The sequence below is a fragment of the Peromyscus californicus genome, unplaced genomic scaffold (genome assembly GCF_007827085.1).
Source record: "Peromyscus californicus insignis strain IS unplaced genomic scaffold, ASM782708v3 Scaffold_21__1_contigs__length_65335640, whole genome shotgun sequence".
NCBI classification, from domain to species: Eukaryota; Metazoa; Chordata; class Mammalia; order Rodentia; family Cricetidae; genus Peromyscus; species Peromyscus californicus.
The window spans coordinates 7507585-7531813 of NW_026294514.1; the positions used below are offsets into that span (position 1 = coordinate 7507585).

General features: G+C 41.9%; 1 protein-coding gene across 1 annotated transcript in view; it reads right to left on the reverse strand.

The window, feature by feature from the left end:
- Dnah7 (dynein axonemal heavy chain 7) overlaps positions 1-24229 on the reverse strand; it is a 260952-nt gene that overhangs the window by 36898 nt on the left and 199825 nt on the right. The window contains exons 52-58 of the mRNA XM_052749441.1: positions 21872-21998; positions 20214-20408; positions 19039-19131; positions 7926-8102; positions 5864-6025; positions 4771-4971; positions 2160-2321 (exon numbers count right to left, since the gene is read on the reverse strand). Of these exons, the coding sequence (XP_052605401.1) occupies positions 2160-2321; positions 4771-4971; positions 5864-6025; positions 7926-8102; positions 19039-19131; positions 20214-20408; positions 21872-21998 (1117 nt within the window). The remainder of the gene's footprint in view (positions 1-2159; positions 2322-4770; positions 4972-5863; positions 6026-7925; positions 8103-19038; positions 19132-20213; positions 20409-21871; positions 21999-24229) is intronic.

Sequence of the window (24229 nt, forward strand, 5' to 3'; positions counted from 1 at the left end):
AATCACTGATTGGCCAGTGGCCAGGCAGGAAGTATAGGTGGGACAAGGAGGAGAATAAAGCTGGGAAGTGGAAGGCTGAGTCAGAGAGACACTGCCAGCCGCCACGATGACAAACAGCATGTGAAGATGCCGGTAAGCCACAAGCCATGTGGCAAGGTATAGATTTATAGACATGGATTAATTTAAGCTGTAAGAACAGTTAGCAAGAAGCCTGCCACGGCCATACAGTTTGTAAGCAATATAAGTCTCTTTGTTTACTTGGTTGGGTTTGAGCGGCTGTGGGACTGGCAGGTGAGAGAGATTTGTCCTGACTGTGGGCCAGGCAGGAAAACTCTAGCTACAGCTGAGAGTATTTTTATCACTCATGAATGTGGGATTTTGTCAAATGCTGTTTTCTGTATCTACTGATAGGATCATGAATGCTTTAAATTCTCTTTAGACGGTTGATATAATTTGATTTTTTAAGTACTAAACCGAACTTGCATACTTACATATTTTAATTAACTCCTCACTATAGACTGTATTTTAAGGTAGACTATATTATCCAGATATTCAAGTTGCTAACTACAAATGTTCCTCCCTGGTTTTGTATAATTATTGTAGCTCACATATGTTCTCCGCTGGTACTTTATTATTAGCTCCTCTCTTCTTGTAGGTGTTCCTATAAGAAAACAGTTCATCGAATTGATGATTCATTTGAATGTTTCTGCCACTGGAGCCCTCCATCTTTATTCACTTAGTTTCTTGTTTGCTTTTATGGAAATAGAATTCAACCCTCCCCATGTACAAGCCTAAATTAAAAGTTTGAAATTTTGGGTTTTTTTTTATATTCTATTGATAGATTTAATTAAAGATATCCAACTAAATTTGTTTTGCCTTTTTTTTTTTTTTTTTTTTTTCGAGACAGGGTTTCTCTGTGTAGTTTTGGAGCCTGTCCTGGAACTCACTATGTAGACCAAGCTGGCCTCGAACTCACAGAGATTCGCCTGCTTCTGCCTCCCAAGTGCTGGGATTAAAGGCCTGCGCCACCACCGCCCGGCTCCACCTAAATTTGAATAAGATTCTGCCCAAATTCAAACAACTTGCTTTAGGCGGGGAAAGTTCCCTGTTCTTACAGGCATGTGCAGTGATTTACAGAAGTTTTCAAAGTTTCAAACTTGCTTAAATCCAGTTGACAACAGTAAAGAGGACACCCCATCATGCCCAGCGTTTGGTGTTCCAGAGAGAGTGAGAAAGAGGGAAAATGGCGGGGGGGGGGGGGGGGGGGGGGATGAGAGTGGACTGGAGGGAGGGAGGGGAAAGGAAGAGGGAGGGATGGAGGGGAGGGGGAGGAGGGGGAGGAGGTGGGAAGAGTATTCTGAAAACTACTCAAGAGACCGAACATCTCAAGTTCAAGACTAGCCTGGGAAAGGAGATCACATGGTGTTTCATGGGGGATGGAGGCGGGGGCAGGGGGGGGAGAAAACACTGGTGTGGTAATGGATGCCCTCAATCCCAGCACCTGGGAGGCTGAGGCAGGAGAATTGCTGTGATTTCTAGGCCATCAGGGCCACATATTGAGACACTGTCTCAAAATGGAAACCAAATGATAACAAAGCCCCAGAGAGAATCAGAAAGAGAAGGATAACGTGAGCCTGGTGTCACATTAGGTAGGCTCTCTGGCTTCCTCCCAGAATCTATTCTTCTCTTTAAATGGTTTTAAGTAGTTTATTTCTAGACAAAGAGTCCAAACTCAAAAATAAAAATTTCATTTCACAAAACAAAAAGCAAACATACAAACAAACAAAAAAAGAATTCATGCTCTAGAAAAGAAAACACCTGGCCATCCTCTTACCCTACCCCATTTCTAAGCCTGGCTGCTTTATAGTCTTTTCTTAATAAATATAACACCATTACTTTTCAAATCTCCACAGGTGGCTATGTGTCAAATTATATGATAAAAACCCAGGCTCTTTGTAGACAAACTGGCATCCTAACTACCCCCTAAAGCAGTTATAATTTCCTGCTATAATAAAGTACTGTTTAATAGGCTGTTGGGAACTACCTTGCAGTTTATTTTATAAGAGCAGAATTAATCAGAAGTCCCTGCTCCCTGCACCAACAGTTACAACATGATAAAGAGTGGACAGGTGATGTCCTTGCTGTGATGTTTATTGTACCTCATACTGGTTCAGGAACATATGGAGTTGCTGCACACTGATCCTTAGATCGGTCTCATTGAATTCGTAAGGAATATTCCACCCAAGGGGTCCAAATTTTCGTCTCTCTTGTACCAAAGCATGAAAGAAACAGAGACCATAAAGCAATTTCTTGAATTCTTCCTGTAATGAGAAGAATTGTGCCATGACTTTATTTTTCTGTGAACACTGCATTAGACTTGCTATATTTCTAAACTCATATAATTAAATTCCTTTGCTATAAATACTATGAGATTATTTTCATCCCCTAAATAAGTAAAACACAGGTGCATTTCTACAGGTACTTCAAGCAAAAATCTACCCATTCATACTTAAGTCCAACCAGCACACACAGCTATGTACACTAGATTTCTAGGAAACAGCAAGTTCATCTAATTTGAATTTTATAGGATTTTTTTTTTTTTTGGTGGGGAGTTTCCAGCTGAAACAATACAACACAAGAATTATGAACTCTATGTATAGTCCCAGGCCACTGTTGAGAAAATTCAAAGTAGATAACTTGAAGAAAACGAGCAGCTCTAAAACTTTCAAGAATTTGGAGGATTATCAACAGAGCTTGAGGTAGGGCTGCGGAGTTTCTTCAGACAAAGTAGCTGCTATGCTGGGAGTCTGCTTGTACCCTTTCTCCCCGGGGAAGGGCGTGGGAGGCAGTCATCCTCGCTAGCCAGGAATCAATGGGCCATCAGGGTGGGAATCCCAGGGAGCAAGGGATACTGGTGAAGACAACTTGTATCATGTGGTGAGGAAACCTCATAGTAAGAGCTTGTCTGAAGGGCACATTAGAGAGCCAGAAACAGAAGGGGCCAGACAGAGGCAGGCAGGGGAGGATGTTGCCTTAAACCCATGCCCAGACCAGAAAGTTCCCGCTGAGATCAGGAACGTCTGCCCCTTCCTGTCTCAAAACCTCTCCGAAGTAAATGGTATCACCAACTGTGTCACGGGTTATGAAAAAGAGGATGCCAACTCCATCCTCTTCCCCTGACAATATGCAGCCTGCCAACCAGAGACACTGGGTCCAAAGCCCACATTTTTAATAACAATAAAGTCATAATCAACATATTGTATTATATCTCCCAGTTTCTGAATCAGGCTCTCCTTGCAACTGAAAGTAACTATAAGGATAATTTATGATTTAACAAAACCTGGAAAAATCACAGGGAGGCATAAGTTTCATCCCACAGCATAATAAGTTTCCTTCTGGAATAAACTTGAAAAAGAGATTGGGAAATGAGGAGAAAAATATAAAATCAAGCAAAGGAGAATGAGGGAGAATGAAAGGAACATATTTGGCAAACTAAAGAAACTGAATAAACATGCTAGTATAACTCTGAATTATTTTATATATATTGAGTCATTAATGAAGTTAATAGATAATTGTTGGAGCCAGAGGTCTCACAGTTTGCTCCTTATACTATTTTATATTTTTAATTTTCCTATAAATATAAAACCATTTTCAAATAAAAAGTTAAAATGTAAAGTTGTAGAGTATTGATATGAGATTTCATGAGATTTTATCTTTGGTTAGAGCCATGCTTCATAAATGCCTCTCCCTCTAAAATGTGATTACTATGGGGGAGACCCTTTAATCTGGAAGAGAGGGAAGGTTAAATGACACTTTCCAAAGGGGCTCTGCCCAGCCTGTCATATGGAGAGATGGCCTACACCTGTGTGGGAGTCACCAACTCTCACTAAGCCTCATCAATGCAAAAGCCAGCCAATACACAGGTCTCGGAGGCTCGGGACAAGGTTGACTCAGTTCTAATGTATATGTGAATCAATCTCAAACTAACTCACTCTCTCTCTCTCTCTCTCTCTCTCTCTCTCTCTCTCTCTCTCTCTCTTCCTTCTTTTTCTTTCTTTTGTGTGTGTTTCCAAACTTTTGCTTAATGAAAGTGCTTTAGTTTTAGAGCTTTCTCTCGATGTTCACTGAAATAATGTTCAGACATCAAGACAGTAAGCTTTTGAATGCCAAAACTTACCAGGGTTCGTAGTGCCTCATATAAAAGAGCCCTTCCATTTTTAATTACGGCAAAACACCGTGAAACAATTTTAGGTCACAGACATTCAGATAGAATTCTAATCATGAAAACAGTGGGTGTTTTCCCTGCCTGCCTGATGGCTCCAGAAAAGACCCTTATGAGTCTCATCAATCGAGAAGGAAAATCATTTTGGCTCTCATTATGGTTATATGGAGGAAATGTTTTTATGTTTTAATTTAGAGAGATGGTTCCAGACAGCAGAGGGCTCAGTTCATATCCTGGAACAAGTTCTCCAGCCTTGCAGATTCGCGCTGGGAATGGCTTACAGCTGACTTTCTCAACAGAAGCCTACATTATTAATGATACCCCATAATATCTCAGCTGAGCAGAAATGGGGCTGGTGGTAAAATTAAAATAAAATATTAATAAAATTGACTTCAGCACAGTCCATAATCAGTAATCAAAACCAACTGTGCTGCAGAGCAGGGGGCCTGTGTAATGTGTAGTTTCACTCTATGCACACATCCGTGATCACCAGGGGCCATTTGAAGTGCTTTACAGGGCTGAGGTGACAGGACTTGGCCACCACTAACCGGCTTTTTGCAGCTGCCAAAGAATTCCGGGTCGGAGATGGGGTCCATGAGGTACGAGCGGATGATGTTAGCCCGAAGTCCTTTCGGGGCCTCGTTAGTCATTTTCACTCCGTTCTGCAGGACCGACACGGGGAAATTTGGAGATGGGTAACTAGTCAGCCAGATTCGGAAGTCCGGGTGTGTTGATTCTGTGCTTAACTCCTGCAAGAAAATAAATCAGAAACAAAAGTGTGAATAAATCTCAAGGATCATCATCTCAATGCATATAAGGGACAGTCTGGAAATAAAAGGAAACAGCTACAAAATCATGATGGAATTGTTGCAATTTAGGCAAAAGCTCAGAATTCATTTCTGTCTGTATCGCCACACTTCACTGAGAAGGCCCAGAGCTTAGTCATTCTCCTGATAAAATTAATTCACAGGACTATACAGTTACAGAGGTGCTAAGTAGTTCAGAGTTGGCTCAAAGACTAAAGCCTTCCTAAAATGTTCATGTCTGCACTGATGTTTCTGAAATATTTACAAAAATAATTCTTTGCTCAGGGCTAGATTAAGCTCTTGCTGCAGCTAGATTTGGGAGTATATGATTTACTCAGACAAATCAACATTACATCAAGCTGGAATCATCTGTTTAAGAGAGAAGGGTGTTTTAAAGGGAAAGAGCTGATGCAGTATCCTGAAGCAACAGTATTTATCACTATTAGCTTTATCAGGACTGGACACTGGAGGTCACAGAACCTTCCATTAGCACTGTGATGTTAAGGCCTTGGAATAACCATTGCAGGCCTCATCACTGCTGTAAAAATTAGAATTTACTCCCTTCTTGTGCCTGTTCCTCCAGGCCAAGGACATTCTGACACACTGAATGGGCCCTCCCCTCTGTAAAGGGGTGTCTGCTATGGCCTGGCTGTGTGTCTTCCTCCATTCTTCCAGGTAGAGTTCTCAGTGTGAACCCATCTTTCTTGTGGTACCGCTGCAATGTTAGCATGCAGCCTGTCACAGGACAGAACGGATATGAGGCACTTGGGTGGAATGTATATCAAAAGGTAGGCGGGGGAGGTACACTCTAGTAAACGTCTATCTGCATGTTTACCTCACAAACTTTCTCAAGCGTTGGCATCCAGGAAGTGGCAAGGTGGCAGTTTTGGAGGACAACCCATGTTCCATCCTTAATAGCTTTTTCTAACATCTTCATAGCAATGGGCCCTTGGCCTTGGCCAAGGGATAGAGAGCTAAGTTTTGAGCCCCCATAGCCCTGTGAGCAAGAACGACAATGTCATTTAGTGCCACAAGTTGGTTCAAACAGACATGACCCGAACACACTAGCCAGCACTTAGATGAAATAGTGTGGGAATGATCGTGCTAATAAGAGAAAAAAAAAATAAGTTTTTTGGCTGCTGATGTAAGATATAGAAAATAAAAGTATTAAAAGGACTTTTAATACAGGAGTATACTAAAGGACACAGCTGTCACTTAGCAAGCTCTAAAACACATGAAATATGTTTTTTTAGTGAATTTAATGGTAAAATGAAAATATGAACTGTCAGATTAACCTGCCCTGCCACCCCGGGCGAGCTTGTCAGTCCCTTTGGATACTGATTCAACTAGCATTAACCACTGACTCCCAGGCAACAACCTCCGTAAGAAACTCTACGAGAATGTTTCCCCGGCTCATTTGTGGCTTCTGGATCTCCTCATTTTGGGGGTAGCTGTCACCAGACTTCCGGGAAGAAGCCTCCAGTGACAGGAGCAGCAGAAGACCAGGTCTTGGGCCCTCTCCAATTGATCATTGCTTATAGTCACTAACCCCGTGGGGGGGAAAAAAACACTTTGGAAAAAAAAAAGTAGAGGTAGCAACTGGCGACCACGCAGAAGCATGGCAGAGAACGACTGCATTGCCTGACACCGCCGAGACGCAGAGGAAGCAGCAGAAGAGGTCAGAGGGTACCGGGGCAGTGCAGATTCGTAGAGAGAAGGCCCACGGGTGATCGACACTCGGAGCTGCCTCCACTGCTCCCGCTCCAGGTCCGCCACTGTGTTTCTTATCGGATTCCCAACACACTCTGGCCCAGCTGGCCGCCGGCTTCCTTTTTGCAACGCTCAAGGCAATTCTCCACAGCCCATTCTGAGATGGCCTCGTGAATGAACGGCTGTGCTGCTTTGCTACTAGGAGCATTGCCATCTTTCATCACGGCATCCACAGCTCAACACTTCTGTGACAAGCAGTGAGCGCTGTATCAGACAGCCCTACCACTGGTTACTCAAGCATAAAGTGACCCAGGAGAGACTGCTTTAATCTCAAAGTCACGTGTCTTTTAAGAAGCTACCCTCTGTGTTCTAGTATCCCTCGCTATGAAGTGGAGATGCCGTCATTTATCTCAAAGTCTTCTGTAAAATTTCAAAGAGAAAACATTGATAACACTTACTACCAAAGTTCACTAGGTCATGACCTTCATGAAATGTTGGTTTTGGAAACTGCCATAGTGTTGCCACAAAAAGTTGCTTAGATTTTACCAAAATGAGGAAAACCAACTCAGAAACACACAGTCACCTGCTCATTACTTTCTTCTAGACAGTGTGGCATAAGAACATTTATTACAAATTAATTCGAATATGTTTTTAAATCTCGTATGTTTTTAAATCTCATACAAGTGTAGATAATCGAACATACTGTGCTGGCAAAGTGGTTATAATGTAAAGTTGCTCTGGAGAGCCAAAGAGATTAGAGAGAGGGGCAAGAACAGAAGGTGTACCCTGGAGTAAGTGTCTGGACTTGAATGAAATCAACCAAGCTCATGAACTGTCATAAATACTGCGGAGAAAAATAAAAAATGTCCAGGCTGGTCCTGAACTCATGATCCTCCTGCCTCCTTCTCCTTCTTCAGCAAATCCTAATGGCGTGTGCCACCACAACCAGAAAGCCCCAATTTGAGTATCACATGTTGTCTAGAGAGCTACTTTTAATGGAAGTACTGCCATTAAGTCATTTTCTTGGGATTCTGTCAAGTTTCAGACTCCCAAGCCCTTCCTCTGGCGCGGTGACAACTTTCACCTCTCTCTCATCCTCTAAGACTTTGGTTACAGAAAAAAAAAAAAAAAGACTATATTTTAAAGGAATGCAACGGTGTCAGATGACTTCATCTGCTGTAAGGTACCTGGTCATCAGCGAATTTCAGAAGAGCAGCCATGGGATCCGCTCCAGGCGAGAGCACAAAGATCAGCGGTGCGCAACAGTTGCTGTCCCCAAATGCCTTGGCCAAATCGAAGGGGGGCGGCTCAATGAAGGCACGCCCCAACTTCTTGATTATGAATTCCTGCAACATGGGAATAACCTAAAAGGGACAAGAATATATTTGAAAGAACAGTTGAAATCTTCCGGTTTCAAAGCAAAACGATTGCTGGGTTTGCTGGCACACACCTGTGATCTCAGCACTGGGGAGTCTGAGGAAGGAAGTTTACAAGTTCAAAGCCAGGCAGGGCTACATCGCAAGAGCCTGCCTCAAAACCAAACAAACCAGACTCTGGCTAAAAGATAAGCTGTTAAAAGGAGGAGATCCAGGGCATTATTGAGGATAGAAAAATAATGACAGATGATTTAAATAGTCACTAATGACTAATATGAGCCACCAAATTCAAAGACACTTTAATTTCTTTTAATGAGTATTCAAGACATGGAGAAGAAAACTGTTTTTAAAATTTTTTTTATTATATTGCAATTATATTATATCATTTCTCCCTTCAAGTCTTCCCATAAACCCTTCCCTGCTCTCTTTTAAATTCATGACATCTTTTTTCTTTAATTGTTGTTATATGAATGTGTGTGTGTGTGTATTCTTTTTTTTTTTTTTTTTTTTGGTTTTTCGAGACAGGGTTTCTCTGTGTAGCTTTGCGCCTTTCCTGGATCTCGCGCTGTAGACCAGGCTGGCCTCGAACTCACAGAGATCCGCCTGCCTCTGCCTCCTGAGTGCTGGGATTAAAGGCGTGCGCCACCACCGCCCGGCTGTGTGTGTATTCTTAATCACAACCTGCTCAGTTTGGATAATGTTACTTTTATATATATTTTCAGGACTGACCATTTGGTATTGGATAATTAATTGATGTGCTCTTCCCTGGGGGACACTATTTCTCCCACCCTCAGAAGTTCTTTGTCGCCTTTAGTTCTTTGTGCAGGGTTGAGGCCTTGTAGTTTTAAAACACGTCTGTATTTCCACAGCTCCAAAGCGGTAATTATCACATACATCACACACCTCCCACATCTGTACAAAAGGGTTGATATAGTCAAGGTTTGGGGGAAGCAGAGCTCTGTAAAAAGACGCAAGTTATTACTCAAGAAACAAGGCGAGCTGGGTCGGCAGATTTTCTGATATAAGAATTTTTGGGGGGCCTGTTTGAGAACGTAGAACTTTAGGGGCTGGGGTCCCTGCAGGAGTAGGCATGTGCTAATAATAGTAAATCTGTACCATTCCTTATTTTCCAATGAGGATCTACACCTGGCATCTCTGGGTTGTAATACCAGTTAATTGTGACCCAGGTGTGACCTAGACAGGTCACACGACACCATTCTTGTTCCAATCTCAACAAACGGCAGCAAGCTCCCTCCGAATACAAACACTTATTGTCTGTTCTTACTTGCTCTTTGTTAATTTTGATGGTTCCCTTGGAGCTCAACAAGACTTTGGAAAAGAAAAGCCCAAAGCTGAAGCAGCACAGATCTAAGAAGGAACAGTTCAGCAGACACCAGTGTGCTCATTGTCCTGACCCGTCTCCCTCTGCCTTTGCTCCCGTTCACTTGAGAAGCTCATTTGAAATCTTTTTCATAGGTGAGAACGAAGCTCGCTAATCTTTCTCTAGCTAAGTAAAGTTCTAGGTTGGGTTAAATTAATGACAATAGTCTTCAGATTTATGACACACCAATAAAGGAGCTGAATCCCTTATTCAAAGTCATGCATGGGTGTTGGGTCAAAGGACAATGTCTCCTCTTTGACTTTCTAAGAGCAGCAGGTGTGCCCTTGAAACTGAGCTAGAGAAGTAATTCCACCTTTGGCTAACACAGCACCAGCTCCTCTGGGAGCTTTTTTTTTTTTTTTTTTTTTTTTTTTTTTTTGCGTTTCTTAACCTGCTAAATATTTAGTTTTCTCCTTTGAATACAGGACCACCAAGCAGAATTAAGAATAACATGCTGCAGTCCTGAAATTATGTTCCTTCCAAGCCGTCTTTAACATAGCTTCTTCAAAGAAATGTGTTTTTACTTCACATACGCTTGAGGTTTTTGCAATTCACATTTCCTTTGATAGAAAGTTACAGCTACAGATGTTCATACGGCTAACATCATACATATAATTGATTTAATTACCTAACTCCAGTTTGTGTCTCAAGCAGTAACTACCAAATGCACTTTTCACCCTGCTCTGAAATACATATGTCTGCTCAAATTTTGAAGTCACAAATACTTGCTCTGTTTCTTTGTCTTGTTCTCACAAGCTAATCAGTGCTGCCACACAGAAGACTGTACGCACCCTAAATTATCATAGAGGGTAGGTGGCCGGGCGAGCAGGCCAGCTGTAGGACGGAACACAGGCCACCTCAGAGGAAGGGGCAGTGCAAGGTGTCATGAAGGCCCCACAGTCAGGCCATGGCTGCTGTTCTACATGGATGGGACGACACATGCACACAACACCCCAGCCCAGGGTAGCGATTCCACATGCGTGGGACATCCCTCACTGTGGAGCAAACCGCAGGAGCAATTTGCAAGTGCCAATATCGAAAAGAGACTCTAACCTCTGGAAGCAGTTACAAGTGCCTCCAAACACCAGGTGTGCGTTCTCAGCAACGTCTATTTGAACGAGACTTGTGAGTAAAAATCATCCACACGTCACAGTGCTTTTTAAAACTCTGGCAAATGGGTGTTCCTGCACATGTGCGTGGCTAGGAATGCTGAGAGTCAATGGAGAAATAGCCAGGTTCAGATTAGAGTCTGTGTGTGTGTGTGTGTGTGTGTGTGTGTGTGTGTGTGTGTGTGTGTGTTGTGGGAGGTTGAGTGTGCATGAGCTATGGTGAGTATGGAGGCTAGAGGTCAACTTGCAGGAGTTCTCTTCTCCTAGCATGTGGGGCTCTAACTCAGGCCTCTAGGCTTAAGGTACCTTTACCCACCGGGTCATCTTTGTAAGGATTTGGTCCTTATTTACATCCTTTAATTATGTCATCAGCCTTTCGCCAGCTTCCCAGCCTAAAAAGCGGTTGGGCCCTCTGTGGGCTCTCTCTGTCCCCTCTCCTTTGTGCTCCTTCCCCCCGTCGGTCCCCCTCTCTCCCTCTCCCCCCCCTTCTCTCTCTCTCTCTCTCTCTCTCTCTCTCTCTCTCTCTCTCTGTCTCCCCCGCCAATAAAGCTCTAAAAAGGTAACCATAGCTATGATTCTTTTAATCAGCATGCTCCTCCAAGGGCATGGCCGCCGCAGGCGGTGACCAGCCACGAGGGGCAGCTCAAGCGGCATAACCAACATTGGTGCCGTTCAGACTTGGATACACCACCGAACACCGAGGACCTGCTGACTGCTGCTGCTTGCCGCCTCTTCCCCCATCCAGTGAGACTGCGAGACCACGAGCGCGCGCGTCCCTCGCCGCCTCCGCTGGACCCCCTCACCGCCACCGCCATCACAGTAAGTCCGCTGTTCTCGCGTGCGGCTGTAGTCTGAGCTATATTATTTGCGACGGACACCCTGGGGGTTGTCCTCGAGCTGCACCAGCAACGGCACATTTTCGTTTCTGACGAGAAAGTAAATGCTGTCTTGGTCTACCGGGTGGATCAACAGTGGTGCAGCTGCAGCCCTTCACATCCCTTGACGAAGAGGATGGTGAACTTGAGCTGATTCATGGATCTCTCTCCACTCTTTGGGGATGCCCAAGATTGTACTCTGATCCTGGTTTGTTACTTTAATTTTTTATTTTTTCTCTCGGCTACAGCCATGCGGGCGGGCACCGGTAAACCTGGCCTCATAACAGCGTAAATCTGGCCGCATAACAGAGTCGCGGGAACTTCTGCCAGAGAACGGGCAAATAAGAGTCACTTTATCTCCAAGCTTTCTGCTAAAGTTCTGAAACCCTGCTCCTTCCCCACTTCTGAGTCTCCACGTGCAACCTTTTCTGTCTGACTTCCGCCGGCGGTGGGCGGGCTCAAATGGGCGGGCTTGGGCGGCTTCTAGGACTCGCCCTAACTCACCTTAACTCCACCCACTCATTCTCAAACTGCCTTGAGAAGCACAGACGGGTCTAAAAGCGGCTATGATCCATACAAATAAGTTTACAGTAGTCAGAATGGCTCTTAAGCCAAAAAAACAGCTTATAGCCTCAGACAAGTCTTCCGGAAAGGATCGGTTTATAGTCTGCCTACTGGCAGATCTTCCAAAAGCTGTCCTTAAGCCATCAATCAGCAGGAAAAAAAAATTCAGGACATAGAGTAAATCCGTCTCTTGTTCCCCAGACCTCCCCGACTAAAACTTAAGCATCTGGAGAGCAAGGCTCCTGACCCCACAGGCAAAAGAGTCATCTGTGGCATTTAAGGTGTGCCAGGGAAAAGATAAAAGTCCAAAAACAAAATTGCCAAGTGCTGGCACTCACTCGCTGACTCCCAAAAGCTGTTGGGTCCCTGTTTTAAGTGAGGAAAAGGCCACGGGCTAGCGAATGCCCTGCCAGGCCATCGACAGCCTTGTTAAAAGTGCCACCTAGAAAGACAGAGTCAGCTGACTGCCCCCAGGCACCAAGATGCATGGGTACATCAAGCTAAGACCTTCAGCAGACCTAGGCTTGGCTACAGACATGGCAGGGAACCCAGAACGCAGCAGGGAAGCGATCCAATTCTTTCCTTCTGGACACCAGAGCCACTGACTCAGTCCTGGGAGTTTTGGGATGCCACCTCTCCTTTATTGTCGGGTACAGAGGACAGCCTTAGCACCTCACCTGATTTAATTGCACTTTCAGAGTTACTTAATAAAAAATGATTTCCACCTAAAATAAGAGCTCATTGCTTCATTCCAGATCCACTGCCTGTGTTTCTCATGTGCATACAGACAGGGCCCTGACCTTTGCCTTGTCCCTAATTCCAAAAAAAAATTTCTCATACACCACAAGCTTTTCTCTTCCCAGTTCCCTGTTCTAACTCACTGTTCAGCTAATGGTACAGGACCACCACAGAACCGGAGTCCAGAGATCATCAAATAAGAAACTGTAACAGCTAAAAGGTATTTACACCCCCAGACCCAAAAGCGTCTGGGCACTACAGAGACTTTAATTAAACATCTATTATTATGAGATGCTTTTAACAATTGATAACTGTCTCCTAGATGCTGAACCAGTAAAGGAAACAGGTACTTTAAAATAATCTGTCTCTGATAAAGCTTAACATGTTTCAAAATCCATAGGGACAGGCCAGATCTACCTCAGATAAATGTCAACATAAAATAATAATGATTCTTTTCTCTCTCTAAGTTTTTTCTGTGTCACCAGCATCTTGTCAAACAGAAAGTTCCCAGCCACAGCCAAGAGGGATTATGTCTCCAGAGCAAACAGATGACAAACAGCATCCCACAACACCTGTCTACCTCAGAAGACTCCCCTTCTCCATTCCCCCAAGAGCCAACCAACATCCAAAAGTCAGCTGGAAGCAGTTTTTGAGAGGAATGATGCCCCTAGTCCCATTTACCTGCTTTTTTTTATAATAAGGGAAAGTCTGGGATGTAAAGATTTGGTCCTTATTTACATCCTTTAATTACGTCATCAGCCTTCGCCGGCTTCCCAGCCTAAAAAGCGGTTGGGCCCTCTGTGGGCTCTCTCTCTGTCCCCTCTCCTTTGTGCTCCTTCCCCCCGTCGGTCCCCCTCTCTCCCTCTCCCCCCCCTTCTCTCTCCCCCCCTTCTCTCTCTCTCTCTCTCTCTCTCTCTCTCTCTCTCTCTCTCTCTCTTTTTCTCTCTCTCTCTGTCTTTCTCTGTCTCCCCCCGCCCAATAAAGCTCTAAAAAGGTAACCATGGCTATGATTCTTTTAATCAGCACGCTCCTCCAAGGGCATGGCCGCCGCGGGTGGTGACCAGCCACGAGGGGCAGCTCGGCGGCATAACCAACAATCTTGCTGGCCCAAATTAAACTTTTTAATCTCTCTTCAATGTTTGTTAGACTCCTGCAACGGTATGGAGGAGTAAAACACATTTGTAAGTGCTTTGATACAAGCAGGTATGGTGGCACATACCTATCCCAGCATGCCTTGAGTGTGAGCTCAGCCTGGCCTACATAGTGAGACTGTCTTGCTGTGGGATGGTCTGTATGTCAAATGTGTTGCTGATTGGTCAATAAATAAATCACTGATTGGCCCGTGGCCAGGCAGGAAGTATAGGTGGGACAAGGAGGAGAATAGAGCTGGGAAGTGGAAGGCTGAGTCAGAGAGACACTGCCAGCCACCATGATGACAAACAGCATGTAAAGATGCCGGTAAGCCACGAGCCATGTGGCAAGGTATAGATTAATGGAAATGGATTAATTTAAGCTGTAAGAACAGTTAGCAAAAAGCCTGCCACGGCCATACAGTTTGTAACCAATATAAGTCTCTGTGTTTACTTGGTTGGGTCTGACGGCTGTGGGACTGGCGGGTGTCAGAGATTTGTCCTGACTGTGGGCAAGGCAGGAAAACTCCAGCTACACTGTCTCAAAAGACAAACAACCAAAGTATTATAACAAGGACCGACCTAGGGAGATGGTGATACTGCGCCTTCATATTCAGTATCTACTAAATGAGCAAATATAAAGTCTCAAGATTAAACTTCTATGAGCATGAGATTCTAATTCCAGAAATTCTCAACAACAAAAACAAAATCAAAGAATAAATTCACACACAGTTTATTTCTAGCCAATTACTTCATGCTTCAGCTATTTTGAATTATCACATATGTCAAACTCACTGCCAAAATATTAAAAAATATCCTAATTTCCCATCCTAGGCCTTATCTTTGTTATGATGCATGCACTAGGGGGACCCCAAGGGTATCCCACGTGTGCAGGGAAACATGCTGGCATGCTGGACAGATGCAGCATCGGGTGGTGGGCGAGACACACCATGCAGGCATGGCGTTGGGTGGTGGTGGCAGCAGACGTTCATTCACAACCCAGGCGCTGCATCCACGTGGGAAGAGTTTATTATAATATAGAGATACAGAGACTGAGAGACAGAAAGAGCAAGGAAGAGAAGAGAGGAATAGTGGAGGTGTGTGCACTTCATGGCAGGAAAGAAAGAGTGGAAGAGAGAGAGGAAGGGGAAGGCTTTTCCTTAAAATGAGGCTTTTACATCAGGACACAGGGCGGCGCCAAGGGGCGGGACAGAATAGAAATGTTGGTTTCCAAGGGGCAGGTCAGAAGATTAACCCTTGTCTTTCTCTTTATCATTCTTTTCACCAATGGATTTCCCCCCTCCCCCATCAGATTAAAACAACAAAACACAACACTTATTCAACAGCCTCTTTCCTCCCTAAGTTTTAACCTCTTTGCAAAATTAAAGTTTTGCAAACAAAACGGCAAGTACAGAGAGCTGCCATTTCCTAAGAGCCGGTTTGTGATGGGAGTGGCCCCGTTTGTGAGAGCAGGGTGTGCTGGTGTGCCTGCGCAGGTAAACATGGCTGCTGCTGCTGCTGCTGGGCGATTCCTTTGTCTGTCAGCACCGGGGGCCCAGCTAGGAACGTGGGTATCTTTGTGATGGTGAGAGGAGATAAAGCCCACAGTTGCGCTCTGCATACAGTAACTGCACAAAACTTGCTCGCTTCCTAACAGGAGAGGAGGACTCTCGTGGCAAAGGCTGGGTGCCCCAGCGATCAGGCTTGCAGGCTGGTAGACCTGTCTGCATCTCCAGTCTGACCAGCCCAGCATTGGGTTTGTCAAATGAAATCTGTCAGTACCGAACACTACTGGCCTCATTGAGGCAGCCATCTTCTCAAAGGCAAGGGAGAAGCCTGCGTTTTTTCTACGCCTGCTTTTCCATTCCGTGCAAATTCCTACAGGAGTTATCTGAGGTCAGGGATGCTTATTAACTCACACCTGACAAGTTGCTTATTGAAAGCTGATGGATTCACATTTGGTTTACAGTTTGGAACGACAGAACTGTGGCCAGAAGCTCTTCAGTCTATAAATGGACTCCAAACACTGCACACCCCAGTACTTTTCCACTTCCACTATAACTATGAAATTTTAAGGGAAACCATAGGCCCATCCCATTTCCCTACTGGTGACTTAGCAAGAACCTTTCCAGTTTTCCAAACTACAGCGCTAGAAAGTCTGGCACCGACAACTTCTGACCATTCAGAATTAGGGCAGGGGCTCAAGAGGACAAAACGAAAAGGGGATCCACCTCCCGCAACTCCCCCCAAAAGAACTGTTTGTTAGTTTTCCTGGTAGGTATATGTATTATCTTTTAACCTAGAGAGAGTAAAGAAATAAAATGTATACATTACTAGTTCAAATATTAAACCCCTCTAGTACCATCCCTCTCCTTGCTAGGCTAATACCATTCTACTCCAGGAAATTACCCATTTAGAGGTGGACTAGCCAAATATCACCATATAATATATTGTTGTAGGATATTTGTTTACACCATAAAGATATGTCTCTACTAAGGAGCCTTTTGAAGAGGCCCTGCTGTGGAGCTGAACACTTGAGCAGCCAATACTGGGTACAAACTCCTGCTACAGACAGACATAACAAATTCCCAGAGCTGGGGCAGGTAAATGTGGCTCCAGGCAGCTACCCACTGGCGGCCAGATGTTTCAGTCATTTCTACAGTTTTGGAAGTTTTTAGCTCTGCACTTCCTGTTTACTCAGGTAATATTTTATTCTTCTTGGGTCTTTGACAGGGATTGAAGACTAGATGGTTTATACTGTTTTCCTTGTTACCAAATTATTTAAAAAAAAAACTTACATAAGAGATACAAAGTTAATAAGGTTGAGAAACAAAAGCTTAAGTTGTTTATCTAAAGAATGTTTTAAAGTCTAAAAGGATATTCTTAGGCTGATAATACAAGTTATTATAAAATGTGGTTTAGCTATAAAATTTTGGACTCATCAAGATAGGATAATGGAGAAATGTCTCCAAATTTACCAAATACAAATGGACTGGACATTATGAATATAATCCTTACTTGATAATTGTTCTTATTGTATGTAGTTTTACTATGTTAGAGTTAAAACCTTTCCTTTTTAATTAGACAAAAGAGGGAAATGTTGTGGAATATTTGTTTATACTGTAAAGGTGAGTCTCTGCCTAAGGAGCCTTCTGTTCAGTTTAATAAAGAGCTGAATGGCCAATATCCAGGCAGGAGAGAACAGGCGTGACTTCCAGGGAAAGAGAGGACCTGAGAGGGAGGAAGAGTCTAGGTTCACAGGAGACACCACACACGGAAGAGGTCGGATATACAGTTCAGAGCAGAGGTAACCGATCCACGTTGTAGAACATAGATTAATAAAAGCAGGTTAATTTAAGTTATAAGAGCTAATGGGACAAGCCTAAACTAATGGTCAAGCTTCTATAATAAATAAGAAGTCTCCATGTCATTATTGGTGAGCTGGCAGCTGACAAAAAAATATGCTTGTCTCTCCAAGAAAAATGGAAAATTCTAGAGGAAAATTTTGAATAAATATGAAAAAGTTGTAAGCAGAACTGTTGTTGTAAGGTATAGCTAGAGCATGATATGGAAGCTTAACGATGATTTAAAAACAAACAGAATAATATATCAGCCAAAAGAAAAAATACCCCCTGACACCCACAAAAAACACCTCAGCCTATGAACTCCCACCTTCAAAAAGAAAATGAATATAGAAAGTAATATTTGATCTACTTGATAGTTTAATCTATTATCCGATTAAAGTGTCAAGTTTCAAAAACGTAAGCTGCAGAAGGTTCTATGCAGATGAAGCTGTCACAATTAGGAGACGGCTCGTTAGCCACCTTTACTGACAGGAGAAAGGCCATGAAGTGAGCAGTACAGGCATTTTCTCCTTCTTTAAATGGGAAGTAAACTTCTGAAGCTTCCCACTAAAGTTGTCTCCAAAGTTATTCTTTTAAATGTCATCAAAGGGTATATTTAATTAGGTTCACAAACACCAAACAAGTGTTCATTTCCTTCAGCCCCAGAAAACAGGGCAGAATTGTCACTTTCATAGGCCATAGACACTTTTCAGGCTACTTCCTCTATTAAAAAAATGTTTAAAAACATATTCTACAATTGTTTTATATAAAGATAAGTCTAATACAGGCTGGACTATATTCTGGCTAAAAAGTTAAAACATATAGACAGACCTCTATGCCTAAGCTATCTGGGCCCTGGCTAAGCCCTGAAGGGCATTAGTTGAGCAGGCTATTGGTCAGAGGAAGATACGTCTCTACCTCAGATCATCACTGACATGTGTAGAAAATACTTTTATATATGATTTTCACCATTTAAATTCTGCTTTTATATGGGGGAAGAGTTGGAATATAAGCATTTTCTTTGAAAAAAATTCAAATTGTGGACACTGAGTTTTGAAGTCATGACGTAAACTTCAATTTGTTCGTGACGATGGGTAGTTACGGTAGTTCTCCATCATCCTACTGCTCACAGTATCCTGACAGCTCTGAGGATAGGAGTCAAGAGATTTAGGCAAATTCACGAAATGTCTATAGACTGTAACACAAGTGAGGACATTAGTAAGTCGTGAAATATGGTGAAATGGCCGGTGTGCTGCTTTGCTGGTTGTATAATCTGTATTTAAAGAAGTTAAAATAACAGTACTGGCATTGTCCTTTGGGTCAACAGTGACTGAAGTCTTAAAATATTCTGCATGTTGTCTAAATGCTGAGTGTGTGTGTGCGTACGAGTGTGGTGTATGTGTATAAATACAGACCTGCACTTAGAGAAAGCACTCTAGATGTTCGGAAATATAAACTTGAAGTTAATGCATTGACTAGTCTCACCAAAGTAATAAAATAAAATAAAAATAAGGCTACAGTATGAAAAGAGAGACATCTATGAGGCAGGGGAACCATAAATCACAAAGAATAATCATAAAAAACCCACTAACAATACATTCTATTAGCTATTAATCCAGATGATTTAAATAATTGTAGATACATTTTAGGGAATCCAGTAGAAGGAAGTTGAATGACTTCTGCAGATTCCTCCACCCACCCTGAATCTAGGAAGAAATGCACATTTGACTGGGCTGTGCAGAGACCGGGCAGGCTGAGAGCTGCCCTCAAAGCCCACGTTTACCTTGTCTGGCCTCAAGCAACGAATAATGAGCATCCTTTGGAAGTCATTTGCTTTATTCTCCCAGTCTTCTGGAAACAACTCATGGTGTGGCTCCTAAAATTATGGTACATAAGACAATGTCAGAAATTATTTCTAAAAGTAATAATATTTTACAAATGATCGTATTCTTAGAGAAGACACATGACTCCTAAAATCAGAACATTTGTGTAAATTTTATTTATGCTCTGGGAAAATCAGTGTCAATATGTATACCTTTGAAATTTAAGATCAAGCTATGTGGTTTCTCTCCATGGCTCAACACAGTGAATGCAATTGTGATTTTAAACTATAAAGAAATACTCACTAAAAGATGTTTCTAGGAACTGTTTTCATCAGCAACAAGGATAAATTCAAAGTAGACGCATCCCAAATGAGTGAATTCAGTCTAATGTATGACAGGTAGCCAAGTATGATGCTGGTTAGCCCTGCTGCCAGCCCCTCCCCGACACCATTCAGCCACCCACCCAGCTCTCTCTGTTTAGGTACAACTGTCTCTACACAGAGCAGCTACCTATTGTATTCAAGCACAGTAAAAATCTTAAGAACAGAAACAAAGGAGTAGAAAACAGTAACTGGGAAGTGGAAATTTTTTTTAACCTTTATGCCAAACTAAAGCTCAAAAATGTAAGAATTGCTATTTATCTCAAAAGGAGAAACAAACTGCTTTATGGCATGTGTTAACTTCCAGTATCTAATTAGAAAGTCGGAGCTTTATAAAAATTGTTTTGAAATGCCAGCTTTCCCCTTTCTTCCAATTATGAAAGTATTCACGAGCTTATATTCCGCATTCAGAAAATCTAAACAGTTGTTTGATAAAATTTTAATTCATCTCCTATAATGATTGCTCAAATTTAAATGGAAATGGAAAAGAAACACTTGCTAAGGAAATTCAGTAAAACATTTTTATCTGCCATGTGGTGCAAAGTTTTACATCTTTGGAGTTTGGGTAGAATCAGAAACAGGACCATCGTCTTAGATGGTAGGGATAATGGGAATCAAAATTTGTATTTTAACTGCTGACCAGTTGCTGAAAGCTTATGAAATCTTGCTTTTATACAAAGGCAAAGATGTGCTTTTTAACATTATTATCTTCTTCATTTATAAGCTTTGGGATAGTAAGAAGGGTGGAAACACACCAAACTATCATACACTTTCTTCCATCCATCCTTCAGGCGCATAAACTCTCTGCGGATGGTCTTGAAGGCAGGTAAGTCGTCTAGTCGGCAGATCTCATCCCAGGACTTTTGAGGAAGCCACGTGCAAGGATTAGCATGAGGATTGTCCAACCCAATGCCACCAGTGAGCAGAAATCTCCACTCTGCTTTGTTAATCTGTGGAAAACAAACACCGGAGAAAGTCATGTAGAAAAGCTTCCTGGTTAGTTTCCAGCCTTGCAGAAGTGGAGTCCTTTCAGATTCTCATGACATTCCACAGCCAATACAGCTTTCTATTTAGTCACAAAAAAATCCAAGTACCAAATATGACTAGTTAAAAAAAATAGTTCCATTTAAATAGCTATTTTTTGATAATTTTCTCCAGAATTACTAGCTTAAACATGAAGACATGAGTCTAATCTACTTGAATAACATATGTTCTTCAAAGTGGTTGCTTATAGTTCCAAATATTGGCTCTGAAAATTCATAGGCAGATAGAAGATCAACAATCTACCATACCTTCATTTATTCTCTATAAAATGTAATGAGTTGCTATGAAAAGTTTACAAGAAATACAAGGAAAAATAATAAACATTTTTCTTAATTCTATCAGAATATTACCATATGAAACTTTACAAATCTTTAAAACATAAATATGTAAAAAGACTATGGTGTTTCTCTTTTATTTGTAAAGTATTTCCTGTCTTTCAGATAAAAAGAATTTAAAGTTAGGTTGCATTTGCATAAGATGGTTAAAGCCAGATGGCTAGATTTGAGTAACTTGCTTAAAAAATGAGAATAAATTATTTGGTAATGTTAAATGCATGGTCACATGAGATTCCAATAGAATAAGCTTTTTATTTATTTATTTATTTGTTTGTTTGTTTGTTTTAAACACAGGGCAATGCTACACAGCTCAGGTTGTCCTCAGACTCACTGTATAGTCTGTGGTGAGCTCAGACTCAATCCCCTGCCCCAGCTTCCCAAGTGTGGGGATTACAGCTGTCTATTTCTACACTAGGCTCTAGAAACAGATTTTTAAACTAAAATACATGAAAGTTTACATGATAGTAACATACTCTGTTCATAAATTGATATTTACTACTATGACATTCAGTCTTATAATGTCTTGCCTTGCCTTAATTAATTTCTGTTTTGAATCATATGGGTATGTATATATTCCCATGCAGATTAGCAAATTAATAAATCAATGATATCACCATGGCGTTTCATAGCTAGACAAGCATTATCAGGCTTGGAGGACATGGACGACGGACTCCCCATTCATGGTAAGCTTTAGAGCCCATCTTCAATTTTACCACATTAAAATGTGGAGACTTGGGGGCTTTGCTGAGGGCTATTCTGGGAAAGATATTCCTCCTGATTATAAGAACTCAATTTCTACCTCTGTCCATGATATTCTAACCTGCCCCAAAGATTAGAACATTGCATACTATTATCTCCTCCTTTAATAGTTAATACATCTGGGCCTGGAGTTGTAATCCCTCTGAGTTAACTTTGAAGCTGTATTATCGAGACACAGAGAATCTTAGACACTGGCATCCCATCGTGGTACAACCGTAAGACCATCTTCCTCTAACAATAGCATTTGTGCTCTTACGAGGCGAACCCTCACTGACCGCATTGTCGTGGATCAGCAGATTCACAGTGAGACAAAAGGAAAACAGCATCTTGTCCTTTTCAAAGAGTGACCGGCAGATGTTGACGTAGAGTGAGTAAGTGAAGTGATCCCTGAGAATCTGGAGCCTGAGGACCAACACAGGGAGGGCGGGTGAATAAACACAAACATGATCACCATGAGGGAAATGCTGAGATTGCGCAGTCCAGACTGGTAGATGTGTGTGTTCTAACAATTTCTGTCAGTTCCCATCCAAACAACCAAGGAACTTCACTCCTTGGGTTCACCTGTCTGAGAGCTAGACAAGGTAGGAGCATTTGAACTGAACTGCATTTTACTGTTGACAGTTTTTTAACTTAATCTTTCTTTTAGAAAAAAGTGCTTGGCATCTTAATCCACTAAAACATTCATAGACTTTTTAACTACAAAGAATTGTATTGGGGGTAAAATTTGATCTCTTTACAAAGTAAATACTTACATATATTTTATATTAAATGAATAAAATTAATAACTTACATTATATTAATGGCAAAGCCTGATGCTGTGCTATAATGCACATGAATCTATCAAAGCTAGAAAAATCAGAAGACTTGATTAAACTGCATCTCTGTCACAGAGAGAAAACATGGACACATAAATAATCTGTGCAATGTGAGAGCCACAGCCATAATTCCTAATGTCAATAAAATGCTTCATTCATTTTAACATAACTATTACATGAAATAATCATTGAAATCAAAATTTTAAAATGCATTCATTGCATAGACATAAAAACTATAATTTTAACTCCTATTGACAGAAAAAAAATTGTAGAGAGCTAATGACTGACATGGACTAATGGCTCAAACCTTCTAAGGAGATCAATCATCTGAGGGAAAAAACAACATAGTTTATGAGTAATCAAATTATGCTGGTGTTTCTTAGTGGATTAAGGAAAACATATCTACCCATCTGTGACAAGATCATAGCTATTTTTGGACTACTGTCCTTGGCTTCGACTCATCCTAATTGGTGTTTTCTTTTTCGTTTCTGGTCTCACTCATCTCCTTAACTATTTTATCCCGCACCAGCACTGCCATCACAAGAATGATAACAAATTGATGCTTTTTATTTCTAGCTGAGAATTGCGAAAAAAAAAAAAAACAGCGTAGGAAGACAGAAGTCCCTGAAATGCAACTGAGTTTTAGATTTAAAATAAACATTCTATTCCTGTTTCCACTCTCATGTCCATGGGTCTTTTCACACATGAAATCTGTCTGTCCTGTGGTAGTAAGGTGGTTCAGAATTGGTCTTCCTAGAATGGAGTGAAAAAGTGTACACTCCAGGAAAAATTTCCTCCTGTAGATAAGAAGAACTAGGGGAAATTATATTAATTATCAAAATGCTAAAGCGGGGGGACAGACAGCCCTCACTGTCAGCAGCCTCTGGGGATCCGTTGCATTGTTAGGAACCTCAGCTCAGGGCAAACCAAAAGTCCTGGCTTTGATACTAAATCAAATTTCTGGACTGGCCAGTCAATGAAGCAGAGTTGGTGATATTATTAAAGACATTTTAATATAGGCTTAGCATGAAGGTTGAGAGACACTCCAGAGCTTCCTGGGGGAGAGCAGGGGACAGTAAGAGAGACCCAAGTGTAGGCACAGGCTTCGCGGAGGGAGAGCAAGCAGCTGACTGTCTTGGCGTTAGCCGTATATATCATTTTGGTGGTTCTCAAGCTGTATCACAAAGGGTTACCAAAAAGGATTTTGTTTTTGTTTTTTTCTTTTTCTCATACTATGAGATATACGGGAGGTGGCTCCAAAGGTGCCTTGAATGGGATAACCTGACAGGGTAAAACCAGGAGTCACTGGTGTTGCACAAGGTGTCTTTATAAATGGGGTTCCTAGTGTAATGTCCAGAAAATTGCAGGGTCTAGCTGGGAAGGGAGAAAGGCCTTATGATGTCATAAGTGGTGCCGGAATTCTTGCCCTGCTGCTGGTGAGAAGCTCCTCTTCCTTTCCATGTCCTCCCGGCTTGCCCTGTCCTCATCCTTCCTCCAGAACTATTACAAGCTCAAAATCATTCTCACTAGTGATGAAGTATAGATTAAAATACTGAGTTTTAATGATATATTCCAGTGGGGCTAAAAGATTAAAAATCATCATTCAGTGTTACTGAGTAATAAAAAGAAAGGAGACAATTCATGTTTCTCTAATGGAGTTATATATTTGAATAAACTTATAGGAAAGGAAATTAAATGAGGAAAATAGTTAACAGTGTGGCTATTTGTCATTATTATAACAATATTTATAATACCTACAAGTCTTACCAAATTATATACACAACATGCTCTATCGTGCAGCAGCTAAAAATTGTGTTA